This window comes from Macaca thibetana, chromosome 10 (assembly GCF_024542745.1).
Source record: "Macaca thibetana thibetana isolate TM-01 chromosome 10, ASM2454274v1, whole genome shotgun sequence".
In the NCBI taxonomy this organism is placed as follows: Eukaryota; Metazoa; Chordata; class Mammalia; order Primates; family Cercopithecidae; genus Macaca; species Macaca thibetana.
Window position 1 is genome coordinate 11,487,501 of NC_065587.1, and position 16,380 is coordinate 11,503,880.

The 16,380-nt window shown below is 48.5% G+C and overlaps 1 protein-coding gene across 1 annotated transcript in view; it reads right to left on the reverse strand.

Annotated features, from left to right (window-relative positions):
- TAB1 (TGF-beta activated kinase 1 (MAP3K7) binding protein 1) overlaps positions 1–16,380 on the reverse strand; it is a 38,573-nt gene that overhangs the window by 17,175 nt on the left and 5,018 nt on the right. The window contains exons 2-5 of the mRNA XM_050806228.1: positions 3,815–3,951; positions 3,300–3,453; positions 2,090–2,176; positions 1,092–1,230 (exon numbers count right to left, since the gene is read on the reverse strand). Coding sequence (XP_050662185.1) covers positions 1,092–1,230; positions 2,090–2,176; positions 3,300–3,453; positions 3,815–3,951 — 517 coding nt within the window. The remainder of the gene's footprint in view (positions 1–1,091; positions 1,231–2,089; positions 2,177–3,299; positions 3,454–3,814; positions 3,952–16,380) is intronic.

Genomic DNA, 16,380 nt, shown 5'->3' on the forward strand with positions numbered 1-16,380 from the left:
CAAAACAGGCTCAGACCAACGGGGTGAGTCACCAGTTAGGGACAGTTGATGATACAAAGGAATTGGGTTTAACTTTTTCAGTGTAATCACAGGATTATGATCTTATAAAACAGAACTCTTCTCTAGAGATACAGACTGAAATATTTACAGATAACATGACAGTGACTGGTGTTTGCTTCAAAATAGCGAACGTGGGGACAAAAGGCCACAGGTAAAAGGCGGCTGGCCACAGCTGATAACTGCTGGGGTTGGCGATGGGCACATGAATGTTCATTAAATATCATATCAGTCACTCTATTGTTCTATATTGTGGAAAATTTTCCACTAGAGTATTAAAAAAAAGGCAGTATCATCAGAGGGGTCTCCACAGAGTTCTTTCTTTTTTTTTTTTTTTTTTTTTTTTTTTGAGGCGGAGTTTCGCTCTGTCTCCCAGGCTGGAGTGCAGTGGCCGGATCTCAGCTCACTGCAAGCTCCGCCTCCCGGGTTTACGCCATTCTCCTGCCTCAGCCTCCCGAGTAGCTGGGACTACAGGCGCCCGCCACCTCGCCCGGCTAGTTTTTTTTGTATTTTTTAGTAGAGACGGGGTTTCACCATGTTAGCCAGGATGGTCTCGATCTCCTGACCTCGTGATCCGCCCATCTCGGCCTCCCAAAGTGCTGGGATTACAGGCTTGAGCCACCGCGCCCGGCCTCCACAGAGTTCTTTCTACTGTAACCTGCACCTACCTGTCTGGCTTCTCACAAACCCCAATGCCCCTGTCACCTAGCCCCATCTCGCAGCTGTTCATGGGAATGCTGGTTGGTTTGTCATGGCCAGGTAACCTCTTCCAGAAGCAGCGGCCCCGACTCGCCCAGAATGAGTTAAGAAGCAGAATAGGGACTAAAGGCCAGGACGCCTGCCTCCCATCCCGTCCCTTCTCCCTTCCAGCTGGGACTGAGGCATCACTGTGGAGAGGGACATACCCAAACGGTTTCAGGAGACTGGCTTTAAAGTGCGTGAAGTCTCTGGAAAGCAGATTGTCAAATAGCGCACCAGCCCCTGTGGCTGACCTCTCCCCAGCCCTCCCCGCCCTGGGACAAGAGGGGGCTCACCGACATTGGCGACGTAGAGCTTGTTGTTGAGAAGGACCGCCACAACAGCCATGGCCCCTCCCGAAATTTCCCTCTCCAGCGTCTTGAGTCTCTCAAGGATCTTCTGATACTGAGGAGGCAGCTGGTGCTGGGGCACCCCCTACAACCGTCAGCAGAGGGTCAGGGCAGGACGGAACTCTGGACCATCCTCCCAGCCTCTCCCTCTCTATTCTTTTTTTTTTTTTTTTTTTTTTTTTTTTTTTGAGACGGAGTCTCGCTCTGTCGCCCAGGCTGGAGTGCTGTGGCCAGATCTCAGCTCACTGCAAGCTCCGCCTCCCGGGTTCCCGCCATTCTCCTGGCTCAGCCTCCCGAGTAGCTGGGACTACAGGTGCCCGCCACCTCGCCCGGCTAGTTTTTTTTTTGTATTTTTTAGTAGAGACGGGGTTTCACCGTGTTAGCCAGGATGGTCTTGATCTCCTGACCTCGTGATCCGCCCATCTCAGCCTCCCAAAGTGCTGGGATTACAGGCTTGAGCCACCGCGCCCGGCCTCCCTCTCTATTCTTAAGAGCAAAGATCCGAGGGCCCAGAGGACAGACAGACAGATGGTCCACGGCACAGCCAGGATGAAGCCTGCTCTGCAGTTCCAGGGCGAGGTTCCTCCAGGAAAGCCGGAGATGACCTAACTCACAGCACGGAGGTCAGCGCTCCAGGTGGCAGTGGGCGATGTGAGCAGGTGGGTGACAAGGGTGGGGACCCATTCAGGTTAAACGACTGGGAAAAGCCCTTTCTCATGCCCACCACTGCCCAGCCACTGCTGAGCTTCAATGTGCAGCTGCCCACAGCAGGGCAGTGAGGTCCCTCATCTGTGGCCACCCACCAGGGTCCCCCATCAGGAACTGCTCCCTCCCTAACTCCTGCTGCTCTGGCCCAGTAATGTCAAGACAAAGTAGATGAGTCCACGCTCCCTGCAAAGCTGGGCCTGGACTTGACTCCCCTGGGTGTCAGCTGGGGAAATTACCTCTGGCAGTTGCGACTGGAGGCTTGCCTTCTCAGCCAAGGCATCATCAATGGACTCCAGGAAGCTCCTCTCTACCACATCGAAGGCCTAGAGGGACACAGGACAGGGCAAAGGCTGGTTCAAAACACCACTGTCACTGGTGCTAAAATGCCCTCTATTCATAATAGCAACAGGTTCGCTGTATTCACTGCAGGTCCTCGTGTGATGGGGCTTTCCACGTGACAGTCCTGCCTCTGGCCCAGCACTGCAAGGCACCAGCTGCTTCCTGGAGATCACTGTCTTTGACAAAGCCCTTCAGCCCTGCACGGGTGTGCGCCCTGCAGAGGGCTGGGGCAGGAGACAGTGCGGAAGCTAAGAGCAAAGGCTTGGCATAGGCCCGGCTGGTGTGACCTCTGGCCCCCTCACTCTCACACAATGGAGGTTAAGTGTTGTTCCGGGGCTGAGGTAAGACAGTACACCCTGGCACTCAGCAAGGCACCTGCTCAGAGAAACTGCCAGGCCTATGACAGCTCATATGATTACTACAACTTCTTCCTGGGAGCCTTCTGTCAAACCCTGCTGGCCCCAGGACACTAGTGACACTGACACCTTCTCCCCAGTGTGAGATCTGCTGAGAATCACTGGCAATGGAGCCTTAGGCTGTGAAGGGCAGGAAAAGGCTGGCACCACTGTTCTCCAGGAACAGAAGCCCACCCTCTCATCTAACATGGGCCTGAGACATGCTCCTGAAAGGAGATGCCGGGAGGAAAGCTCCCAACAGCACAAGCAGAAACGTGGAACCAGACAACTAGGGCAGCAGCCCCTTAGAAGCGGGAGGCAAGGTCTTTCCTGAACGCCCAGGGATGCCTCCTGCACCTGGAGGCTGAGCACCTGACCACACAGGAAAGAAAGGGGTAGCTCTAAATGACCCCATTTCTACCAGGCCTTGCCCTGTTCCCACCTCACGCTTCTTTCCAAGCTCACATCCCTAAATGCCCCCCGTCTCCAGCATTACCTCCCCTGCCAGCCATTGAAGGCCTGCTGCTCACTGGCTGGTCCTGGACTCCTGTTGGGTTGGGGGGGGCCTTCGCTGGGAGCTGTTCCTCTACCGGGGTGAAGGGGCCAGCGGGATCTTCACACCAACCCTGGCAACATGCTAGCGGTGCAGGGCCCAAGCCCTGGGGTGGGGGACATGATGTGGCTGGGTCACTGCCAGCCCCGGCACCATTACCTGCAGCAGCACGCGCCGCACGTCGGCCTCGGCGTGCTCGGCATTCAGCTGGCCCAGTAGGAGCTCTGCGGACAGCCGCTGGGCCACAAAGTTGGTCACCCGGTTGCCATCGTAGCCGTTGAAGACCCCATACAGGAAGCAGTTGTTCTCACTCCTGGAAGAGGGAGAGGGCAGAGGGAAGCCTGAGGCCAGGGTCTCATGGAGGTGGAGGGAGAAAGAGAAGGGAATTGGGGGAGGCTAAAGCTACAGAAGCTGCAGCTTCAGGGGCCCTCTTGGGTCCCCTGCTTTGGCCATCATTTCACTCTGGCTATGACCTTCTGGGATACCCCCCACCCCATGCTCATGCTACCCCATCAGAGCAGGCCCAGCAGTGTAAAGGACAGCAGCAGAGGCCGCCTCTCACCGGCCACATGTCACTGGCAAGCCCATACGAGAAAGCTACAAGGTCGGTGTCTTTCCTTGCTTGCAAACCAACCAACTCCCTGGGCCCAACACAGAAACGCTGGCACACACACCTGAACTTGAGCCAGCTGTCCTCTGGCGGGTGGCTCTCAGTGCCCTTGCCATCAGCAGAGTAGCTGCGGTTGGAGGCTGAGCCAACCCCAGAGAGGTGGCAGAGTGGCAGGTCATCTGTCCAGCTTGGCTGCTGCTCCTGGGGAAGGACACCAGGAAGCCGTGAGGTGCCACCGCGTCTGCAGGGTAGACCCCACCTCACCTGCTGCTTCTGCAACAAAAAACTAGCAGGCCCGCAGCCCTACACAGAGGGTTCCGCTTCCTTCTGAAAAACAGTAATGTTTGTATGAACAGACACCTGCAGAAGGGTTTGCTGTGTTTATGGCTAATCTACAAACTGGTTCCCCAGGAAAACGGAAAGACTCCAGCATTCCCAAATGTAAGGCACAGCAATGGCCTCCAGGAGTGAGCTGTTATGAAACCTAGTGAAACACACAAATGTCGCACTCTAGGCAGGAAACTCTGGGGACCCCACCTCTTACTGCACTGGCTCCAAAAGCACACCAGAAAGGAATCCCTTGAGCACTGGTTACCAACACTGCAGGCTGCAGGCCCCACCCTCAGAATGACTGATCTGGGCAGGGCCCAGGACACCTGCAGCACAAGCCGCTCCCCATGGGTGATACTTTCAGGTGATCTAAGACCCAGCCTGGAGAAACTCCAACTTATAAGCTAGTCTCAGTCACTCTTCTGGCACTGGGACCTCCAAGTGCCAGGGAGAGTAACTGAGACTGGCTTTTAAGTCAGAGTTTATGAGCTGGTTTATAAGACATCCTCATGCCACCCCCAGAGTCCTCTCCCATCTCCCCTGCCACATCCTTCCCTCCCAGTCTTGAATGCCTGCAGCCCTGTCCATCCCCTGCTCTTTGCCTCCACATGAACACCCCCCTTCTTCTTCCCTAGCAATTCCCTGGGTCCTTCGGGACTCTCTGGCTCAGAAGTCACCACCTCCAGGAGGTCTTCCTTCAGGATGACCCTCCCCAGGATTGGCTGATGGCCCTCTCATGTACCCCAACGGCACCCTGGTCCCAGCACCCCTACCTGTCTGCAATGCCCATTCCACCCCACAGGATCTCAAACCAGGCTGTTCAGCATAATCACTGCAGAGCTTTAAACACACTCACACAGCGGTCCAGGCCCTGGCCCCAGCCCCGGCCCAAACGCAATTTCTGAATTTCCCAAATCTCCCTAGGATACCTCCTGAGCATCCGTATTTTTTAAGCCCCAGGTGCGATTTGACGCAAGGCCCAGGTGCGATTCCCTGCCTCTCCCGGAAAGCTTGCCCCAAATCTGGCCTCCTACCTGAGAACTGCGCCTTGTTCACAGGGGCACTCCCAGGACCACCGTGCAGAACTAGAGCAACCTGGAATAACTGGGAGAACCACAGTCCAATTTCGGGGAAAATAAAATTTGTATTGGCTGGGTGCAGTGGCTCATGCCTGTAATCCCAGCACTTTGGGAGGCTGAGGTGGGCAGACCATTTGATGTCAGAAATTCGAGACCAGCATGGCCAACCTGGTGAAACCCCAACTCTGTCTCTGTTAAAAACACACAAAAATTAGCCAGGCATGGCAGTGCAAGCCTGTAATCCCAGCTACTGGGGAGACTGAGGCAGGAGAATTGCTTGAACCCAGGAGCCGGAGATTGCAGTGAACCGAGATCATGCCACTGTACTCTAGCCTGGGTGACAAGAGTGAGATTCTGTCTCAAAAAAAAGGAAAAAAGTATTGAAAGCTTTATTGAAATATTAAACAAACACAAGCTAGAGCAACCAGATAAGAGAAAGAAATACAGGGCATCCAAATTGGCAAGGAAGACGTGAAATGATCCTTGTTTGCAGATGATATAATCTTACATTTGGAAAAACCTAGACTCCACCAAAAAACTATTAGAACTGATTAAACAAATTCAGTAAAGTTGCAGGATATGGGCCGGGTGCAGTGGCTCACACCTGTAATCCCAGCACTTTGGGAGGCCCAGGCAGGTGGTTCATGAGGTCAGAAGATCGATACCATCCTGGCTAACACGGTGAAACCCCGTCTTTACTAAAAATACAAAAAATTAGCCGGGCGCGGTGGCGGGCACCTGTAGTCCCAGCTACTCGGGAGGCTGAGGCAGGAGAATGGCGTGAACCCGGGAGGCGGAGCTTGCAGTGAGTCGAGATCATGCCACTGCACTCCAGCCTGGGCGACAGAGCGATACTCAGTCTCAAAAAAAAAAAAAAAAAAAAAAAAAAAAAGTTGCAGGATATGAAATCAACATGCAAAAATCAGTAGCATTTCTATATGCCAACAGTGAATAATCTGAAAAAGAAATAAAATACACACAGATACTGTGGGCAGCTTCTTACAAGTTATTGTTAAGTCTTCCAGAAAGGATGTGGAAACCACTTCAACAGGCTTTTGCAACCAGATATGTAAAAAGCCTGTGGTTAGCTTTTGTGGCAAATTGTAGCTTCTGTTTAGTTATATACCGACAGGAGTGACTTCTTTTTTTTTTCATTTAATTGGTTTTATTCTGCATTTATCTATTTTGGTGCTTCAGTTCTACATTTTGCACCCTGGAGCAACTTCTGCAGGGTGTGGGAGTTTGTTTCATTTTTACATTAACATGGAGTAAAACTGGCTTTTGAGGCACGCACATCTGTGAATGTTGACACATGTAGAGATGTGTGTAACTACCACCTCTCTCAGGATACAGGGCAGCTCCACTCCCAACACACTCCCTCCCCTAATCCCTGGCAACCTATTTTCCACTGCTATGGCTTTGTCTTTTTAAGAATGTCATATTAAACGCCAGGTGCGGTGGCTAATGCCTGTAATCCCAGCACTTTGGGAAGCCAAGAGGGGCTGATCACTTGAGGTCAGGAATTTGAGACAAGCCTGGCCAATGTGGCGAAACCCTGTCTCTACTAAAAGTACAAAAATCAGCCGGGCGTGGTAGCGTACACCTGTAATTCCAGCTACTCAAGAGGCTGAGGCACGAGAATCACCTGAACCCGAGAGGCAGAGGTTGCCATGAGCCGAGACTGCACGCCACTGCACTCCAGCCTGGGTGACGGAGTGAGACTCTGTCTCCAAAAAAAAAAAAAGAATGTCACATAAGAAACGATGCAGTAAACATGATCACCTGAGACTGGCTTTTTTCACTCAATATTATGTCTCTAAGATTCATCCAAGTTGTTGGCTTGTGTGCACCAATAGTCTGTTTCTCTCTTTTGTAGAGTAATATACCATTGTTTGGATGTAGTATAGTTTGTCTATCCATTCATCCACTGAAGGACATTTGGGCTGTTTCGTTTCTTATAATTACGTAGAAATGTGCTATAAATATTCATGTACAGGTTTTTGTATGAACGTAACTTTTCATTTATCCAGGGTAAATACCTAGGAGTGAGAGGGCTGGCTCATGTGCTAAGTATATGTTTAACTTTATAGGAACATGCCGAACTGTTTTCCAGAGTGGCTGAACCATTTGCATTTCCAATGCTGAGTTTTGGCTGCTCCACGTCCTTGCCACCATGTGGTATTGTCTTTTTCTTTTTCTGAATTTAGATATTCTAAGAGGTGGGTAGTGGTATCTCATCGTGGCTTTAATCTGCACTTCCTAACGGCTAACGACATTGAGTATCTTTCATATGTTTATTTGGCACGCACTCATCCTCTCTGGCGAAACGCCAAGTTTTTTCCCCGTTTTTAAATTACGTTATTTTCTTAACTATTGTGTTCTAGGAGTTCTTTTTATTTGTAACTTAGTATTTCATTCACTCAAGTAGTGTCTTTCGCAGAGCAAAAGGTTTTAGTTTAGATGAAGTCCATTTAATCAATTTTTTCTCTTTCATGGTTCACGCTTTTGCAGTCATGTTTCTGAACCCTCTGTCCAGCCCCAGGTCACGAAGAGTGCCTATGTTTTTTCCTAAAAGTTTTATAGTTTTACATTTTACATTTAGATCTGTGATCCATTTTGAATTAATTTCTGTGTAAGGTAGGAAGGAGGTTTAGGTCCATTTTTTTTTTTCATTCCGATATCCAATCATTCCAACACCATTTGTTGAAAAGACTAGCTTTTCTCCATTGAACTGTGTGGGTCTACTTCTAGACTCTATTCTGTTCCTGTGATCGGTGTGTCTACCCCTCCACCAATACTACATTCTTGATTACCGTCGCTTTACTGTAAGTCTTAAAATTGGCTACTGTGAGTCTCCTAATCTTATTGCTCTTTTTCAAAATTGTTTTGGCTATTTGAGTTCCTTTGCCTTTTCATATAAATTTTAGAATCAGCTTGCTTATATCCACAAGTCTTGTTGGGATTTTTATTGGAACTGTTTTAAATCTACAGATCAATTTGGAGAAAACAGACATTGTCACCATGTTGAGCCTTCTAATCCATTAACATGGTGTGTCTCTACACTTATTTATGTCTTCATTAGGTGACTTTTATTTATTTATTTTTATTAACACAATTTTACCACAAGGTCTGAAAAGCTACTAATGCCTTCCAATAGCCTTTGAAAACAGACACTATAACCAAAACCTACTAATGGAAATGAAAAAAAAAAGGGAGATGAAATGACAATAAGTGCTAGCTGAGCCAAGTATGTCATGACTAAATAAAAAAATTTAAAAAAGTAGAAATGGCAACAATAGGCCTGGAATTCTGCTCAGCTCCTCATAACACCAGGCTTAAATTTAACACATTCAGTTCAAGCAACGCCAAAAGAAAAACCGCTGGCCTGGCGCAGTGACTCACGCCTGTAATCCCAGCACTTGGGGAGGCTGAGGCAGGTGGATCACTTGAGGTCAGGAGTTTGAGACCAGCCTGGGCAATGTGGCAAAATCCTGTCTCTACTAAAAATACAAAAATTAGCCAGGCGTGGTGGTGCGTGCCTGTAATCCCAACTACTCAGGAGGCTGAGGCAGGAGAATCGCTTGAATGCAGGAGGTGGAGGTTGCAGTGAGCTGAGATCATGCCACTGCACTCCAGCCTGGGTGACAGAGTGAGACTCAGTCTCAAAAAGAAGAAAAACGGCTTCGCAGCAACACAAAATTGGGTCTAGTTATAATACTGAACTGTTTCATTTTAAAGCAAAATTAATGTCTCTCTTAACATAAATGGGAACTTAGTCTTCAGGACCCATATATGATATTATGTGATTACAGTACATTAAATCACTACATACATTCTTTCAACGAATACCTGCTGAGCATTTGTAACAGTCTGGCAGTATTCTGGGTACCGGGGACACAGAAGAGAAAACAGAGAGGTTCCTTATTTGAAGTTTCCCTTCTAGGGAGAGAGAGAATTCAAACACACAATACAATCATAAATAAGGCAATCTCAGACAGGGCTATGTGCTAGGGAGAAAAAACATCATGGTAAAGGGACACAGTGTGACGGGCGGGGGGGCCTCTAGATGAAGTGGTCAGAAAAGCAGACCTCTCTGGGGAGGTGACCTCTGAGCCAGACCTGAATGACTATGGGGCAGTGATCTAGAAGGCAGAGAAGGAGCCTTCCGGGCAGAGGGAACGGCATGTGCAAAGACCCTAAGACGGATAAAAGCAAGCTAGGTTTACAGAAGCACGAGAAGGCCAGTGTGGCCTCTCTAGTGAGCACAGGGGAAAAGAGGCTCCATGCCATGTTTGCAAATACGTATGCACATATGTGCCTGGGTGGGAGGGCAGTGCAAGGCCTCTGGGCCATGGTAATGATTAATAACCAGTGAATTAATTATTCTTCAGGTAACTGATATGTTGCCAATTATTCCCTATGTCTTAGATCTGCTTAGTATATTTCCATTTCCAGCCAACTCACAAAAGTCTCCTATAACCAGGCAAATATACTTCCAAAGGTAGCTCCTTTTCTAGTCTGTCTCCCGCCACCAGCTGGAATGAAATTAAATATGAGGTTAAGCAGAAGTACAAAAGCATCTCCCCAGTCAAGAGTATCCCATGTCTTCCTCCTAAAAAGATGGCCAAAGAAGTCAATATTTAGCACCCCAAAGTGCCACAGGTGTTTTAAAGCATGGGAGGAAAAGACATTTCTATTTTCTAGAGCCCTGTGATTAAAAATGAGATTAAGGGCCAGGCGCGGTGGCTCACGCCTGTAATTCCAGCACTTTCAGAGGCTGAAGCGGGCGGATCACAAGGTCAGGAGATCGAGACCACGGTGAAACCCTGTCTCTACTAAAAATACAAAAAAAATTAGCCGGGCGCGGTGGCAGGTGCCTGTAGTCCCAGCTACTCAGGAGGCTGAGGCAGGAGAATGGCGTGAACACGGGAGGCGGAGCTTTCAGTGAGCCGAGATTGCGCCACTGCACTCCCGCCTGGGCGACAGAGCCAGACTCCGTCTCAAAAAAAAAAAAAAAAAAAAAAAAAAAAAATGAGATTAAGATGGAATGAACTCATCCTCTCATGTGAGATGAATAATACTAACACAAATGTGTTGCCACAACGCAAAACCTGTCTTCGATGCTGCAATCACAGTTACCTCCTCTGCCAGTATCTAACTCCCATAAGGGACAGACACGGGCTTCCAAGGACTTGAATCTTTCTAAAAAAATCCACACTTTGCAGCAAAAAAATAAATATCACCAAGCAAATTATGGGTCCGTTCCACATTAGACACACACTATTAAAAAAGGCCGGTGAGGCCGGGCGCGGTGGCTCACTCCTCTAATCCCAGCACTCTGGGAGGCCAAGGTGGGTGGATCACCAGGTCAGGAGTTCAAGACCAGCCTGGCCAATATGGTGAAACCCTGTCTCTACTAAAAATACAAAAATCAGCCAGGCATGGTGGTAAGCGCCTGTAGTCTCAACTACTTGGAAGGCTGAGGCAGAAGAATCGCTTGAACCCAGGAGGTGGCGGTTGCAGACAGCCGAGATCGCACGTGCCACCGCACTCCAGCCTGGATGACAGAGCAAGACTCTGTCTCAAAAAAAAAAAAAAAAAAAAAAAAAAAAAAGGCCAGTGAAATTGTCTTCCACAAGTAAAGAAAGAAACAAGCTCAAACAGGCAACTGAGGAACTTGCCACGTTGGTGTGTCATGGCACAAGAACAATTCATCTAAGAGCATTTCACAACAGGAGACCAGGAGTAAGCTGATGATCTACTGACCACTGTATGCTGTGCTGTATTTGGCTGATGTGGGAATAATAAACTTTCCCAAATGAGAAAACCTGCGTGTCTGACGGCAGTCAATCTACTGAGCAAGTGCCTTGTTCACTAAGTACCTGTGAATAGTGTCTAGATATTTCAACACTACTAAGTACTTTTTTAGGAAATCTGATTTTCATAATGTTGAGGCAGTAATATTTCGGGAATTTATTATTTTATGAACTGGCAAATGGTGTTTGGGTCAATAGGTATAGGCACCAGTGCTACTGTTTATCTAAGGAGCCTTGGTCCATTCTTGGTAAAAACACTCCAGAAAACAGAAACTGATGGCTCCTTTCTGAACATACTACTCTATGTATACTTCAGCCCTAATGCTGGCATCTTACTCAGTGCGGAACACTTCATTAAGATCAGGGCCGGCTGGGCGCGGTGGCTCACGCCTGTAATCCCAGCACTGTGGGAGGCCTAGGCGGGTGGATCGCGAGGTCAGGAGATCACCATCCTGGCTAACATGGTGAAACTCTGTCTCTACTGAAAATACAAAAAATTAGCCGGGCGTGGTGGCGGACGCCTGTAGTCCCAGCTATTCTGGAGGCTGAGGCAGGAGAATGGCGTGAACCCGGGAGACAGAGCTTGCAGTGAGCCGAGATCATGCCACTGTACTCCAGCTTGGACAACAGCGCAAGACTGTCTCAAAAAAAAAAAAAAGGGGCCGGGCGCGGTGGCTCAAGCCTGTAATCCCAGCACTTTGGGAGGCCGAGACGGGTGGATCACGAGGTCAGGGGATCAAGACTATCCTGGCTAACACGGTGAAACCCCGTCTCTACTAAAAAATACAAAAAACTAGCCGGGCGAGGTGGCGGGCGCCTGTAGTCCCAGCTACTCGGGAGGCTGAGGCAGGAGAATGGCGTGAACCCGGGAGGCGGAGCTTGCAGTGAGCTGAGATCCGGCCACTGCACTCCAGCCTGGGCGACAGAGCGAGACTCCGTCTCAAAAAAAAAAAAAAAAAAAAAAAAAAGGTCAGGGTCACAGGGCTGGGTGCGGTGGCAGCACTTTGAGAGGCCGAGGTGGGCGGATCACGAGGTCAAGAGATTGAGACCATCCTGGCTAACACAGTGAAACCCCGTCTCTACTAAAAATATAACAAATTAGCTGGGTGAGGTGGCGGGTGCCTGTAGTCCCAGCTACTCTGGAGGCTGAGGCAGGAGAATGGCGTGAATCCAGGAGGCAGAGCTTGCAGTGAGCCGAGATCGCGCCACAGCACTCCAGCCGGACGACAGAGTGAGACTCCCTCTCAAAACAAAACAACAACAAAAGAAAGATTAGGGCCATAGCAAGGCTGCCCACTCCATTACTTCACACGGAACTGGAGGTGTTAGCCCAGGCAGTTAGAGTAAAGAATGAGAGCATAAAAATCGGGAAAGAAGTCATTTCTATTCGCAGCTGATAGGACAGTACACCTGGCAACCCTAAAGAATCAATGAAAAACTAACACAAACAGTAAAAGAAATCAGTTAGGCGGCAGGATAGAAAATCAAAGTATGCAAATCAACAGCTTTCATATACCCAAGAGAAGATGAGAATCCAGCCTCTATGTAAAATAACAAGGTCCTTTTCCTGTGAGTTTCTACCATGTCTGTCTCCCCCAAACCACTATAGAAGGTTGTTTTAAATCTAAATTTGTATCAGTCGAATTATATATTAATGCATTCATCCCAGCCTTCCAGACTGTGGATAGTTTTGAATTTTGCCCTTTGACAGACTGACAATCTCACTCAGCTGTGTATCTTGTACAGACAAGGCCTTCTACACACGGTTCCAAACGATCTCTAAAAAACTGTGACCAGAACAAAAAGCATGAGAAGCTAACCATACTGGCAAGACCAAACACCACAGAAGTGAAATAAAACCTCCACCAAACATTTGACTTACCTGAAAGGCCAAATAAATATTTTGGGGGCCTCAAATAAAGAAACTGTTGACCCCAGAGGTAAAGTCACAGAGACAAGCACACACTTTAAAACAAACCGACTATTTCTATATATGCACCTTGTTATTTTACCTTGTTCAAAGTTCTGTTTATAGGCTGGGCGTGGTGGCTCACGCCTGTAATCCCAGCACTCTGGGAGGCTGAGGTGGGTAGATCATTGAGGTCAGGAGTTCGAGACCAGCCTGACCAACACGGTGAAACCCCGGCTCTACTAAAAATACAAAAATTAGCCGGGCATGGTGGCAGGCACCTGTAGTCCCAGTTACTTGGAAGGCTGAGGCAGAACTGCTCGAACCCGGGAGGCAGAGGTTGCAGTGAGCCGAGACCATGTCACTGCACTCCAGCCTCAGCAACAGAGTGAGACTCTGTCTCAAAAGCAAAGAAACAAACAAACCCAAACAAACAAACAAAAACCAAAGTTCTACTTATTTGACTTTGGTTTCGTACTTTTTTGAGTTGGAGTTTCACTCTTGTTGCCCAGGCTAGAGTGCAGTGGAGTGATCTCGGCTCACTACAACCTCCGCCTCCCAGGTTCAAGCGATTCTTCTGCCTCACCCTCCTGAGTAGTACTTTGGTACTCTTTAAACATTAAGTTTCTAGTCAATCTGTCATGGCCTTCTATAAAAAGAAAGAGAGAAGGCCCTTCGGGTGTGGTGGCTCACACGTGTAATCCCAGCACTTTGGGAGGCAGAGGTGGGCGGATCATGAGGTCAAGAGATTGAGACCATCCTGACTACCACAGTGAAACCCTGTCTCTACTAAAAATTAGCTTGGCGTGGTGGCGGGCGCCTGTAGTCCCAGCTACTCGGGAGGCTGAGGCAGGAGAATGGCGTGAACCCGGGAGGTGGAGATTGCAGTGAGCTGAGATTGCACCACTGCACTCTAGCCTGGGCGACAGAGCGAGACTCCGTCTCAAAAATAAAAAGTAAAAAATAAATTTAAAAAAATAAAGAAACAAAGAGTAAGAAAAAAATTACCGGCCGGGCGCTGTGGCTCACGCCTGTAATCCCAGCACTTTGGGAGGCCGAGGCGGGCGGATCACAAGGTCAGGAGATCGAGACCACGGTGAAACCCCGTCTCTACTAAAAATACAAAAAATTAGCCGGGCGCGGTTGTGGGCGCCTGTAGTCCCAGCTACTCGGAAGGCTGAGGCAGGAGAATGGCGTGAACCCGGGAGGCGGAGCTTGCAGTGAGCCGAGATCGCGCCACTGCACTCCAGCCTGGGCGACAGAGCGAGACTCCGTCTCAAAAATAAAAAGTAAAAAATAAAAATAAAAAAATAAAAGAAAAAAATTACCCAAAGAGCGTATGTAAAAGTACCCATGGTAAGGCAAAGCCTGCCCTTTTCTATCTTTTTAAGTCCCATCTACCCCAAAGGCCCTGCTCAGATCCAACTAGGGCCAGAGGTACATGATTCCCAAACCTCAATCATCCACTCACCATCTTCAAGAAATTATCTTTCACTCAAATGATTTCTTTTCTTTCTTTCTTTTTTTTTTTTAAGAGACATGGTCTCGCTCTGTCACCCAGGCTGAAGTATAGTGGCACAATCACAGCTCATTGCAGCCTTGAAATCCTAGACATCAGCTATCCTCCTGCCTCAGCCTCTCGAGTAGCTAGGACTACAGGTACACCACCACACCCAGTTGATTTCATTTTGAATGTAAACTTTTCCAGTATTATAGGTGGAAAACCAGTATTACTTGCCACATCTAGACGATAATAAAAAACAAAACAAGGTTATTCACTTTTAGCTGAACCTATTGCTAGCTATATTGCCGGAGCCCTACACTATGTTTAACAATGGGACTGGGGGTGGATCAGCAAGTATCAGAAAGATGGTGAGGGACATACTAGGATCAAACCAAGTTTTCTTTTTTTTCTTGATATCATTAGAAAGTCTGAGAGAGAACGGAAAAGCACAGTCTTCTCAATTTGTAAGATCAGTTTTGTTTGCTGCCACAAATCACCTCGCTGTATGTCCCAGACACTGGGAAAATGCTGCCCAAGACCATGGGGCCCTCCCCTGAGAAACCCATCCCAGTGGCCCCGCTGTGCATGCTGGGTGCCCCACTTACTGGCCATTCACCACATGGCCCTATGGCAACCCTTGTGCTATAGCCTGGTATTATTAATTAGATTACCTTATTTCACTGATTTGAAGACCTACATTTTCCACATGTTAACATCTCTGGAGTTGGTATAAGTTAATTAGCTGTGAGTTCTCTTTCTGAGCAATATACAAAACATTGATGTGTCCTTAAAATATCAGTGTCTTAGATCCAATGACACATACGCAGTTTCTCACGTAATTCAGGCGCTCACCAGATACTGATTCACTACAGTGGCCGGAGAACCTCAGGAGGTTCTGCCAGTGTGGGAGTGAGAGGATCTGGTCTTCTCTGTGTTCCCCAGCAGACTCACGCTGCTGCAGCTGAGTGGGCTTGAATCGTGTTCTCCCATTTCTTTCCATCTCCATCGAGGATTAGCCACACCGAGCGTCCATTGCTGATTCCATTAAAGCCTACAGGATTGCCAAGTCTCTCGCTTCCTTCCTTCACATTTCTGAACAATTTTCAGAAAGGTCATGTACTTTCTATTCACACAAACCACCCACCCCTCCACCCCTGCACACACTGATGCATACTTTCTCCCACGCCCCCAAATGCCAGGCCTGCCAGCACCAGCCGTGAGTGGCGCTGGAGCGCAGGGAGCAAGAGTCTGCGAGAAACTGAGAAGGGGGCGTCTCTCACTCAGCACAGCCTCATCGCGGAGCCACTGCAACACACACAACAGTGAACACAGGACTTAACTCTTCCATGTCTGAGAAATGAACTGCTCATGAGAAATCTCACAAAAATACGGTAAGAAGTCTGTTTCTAAAGACCTAATTTCAACTTGATTTTATGAAGGAGTTTCCAAAATTCATGTTTTGGTATGAAAAGCTTCTACAGTGATCCAACAGTATTTAACCCATCAAGACCTTGACAAACACCCTGTACGTGATGTAAGCATTCACTACTCACGTACGTATGTGTCCATGCCACGTAATAGTTCATCAAGTACCCACACAGCCTCATCTCAAAGTCCTGGGCAGCAGAAATGGACAAAGAATGGTTCCAAGCTCAGGCCACAGCTTGAATATCAAATTACGGTATGAAAAGACCAAGTGTTTTTGTGGTGAAAGCACCCAAATTCCTTAGAAGCAAAAAGGAAGCTCAGAAAGGGAGACTCGACCGGGCGCAGTGGCTCAAGCCTGTAATCCCAGCACTTTGGGAGGCCAAGACGGGCGGATCATAAGGTCAGGAGATCGAGACCATCCTGGCTAACACGGTGAAACCCCGTCTCTACCAAAAAATACAAAAAACTAGCCGGGCGAGGTGGCGGCGCCTGTAGTCCCAGCTACTCTGGAGGCTGAGGCAGGAGAATGGCGTAAACCTGGGAGGCGGAGCTTGCAGTGAACTG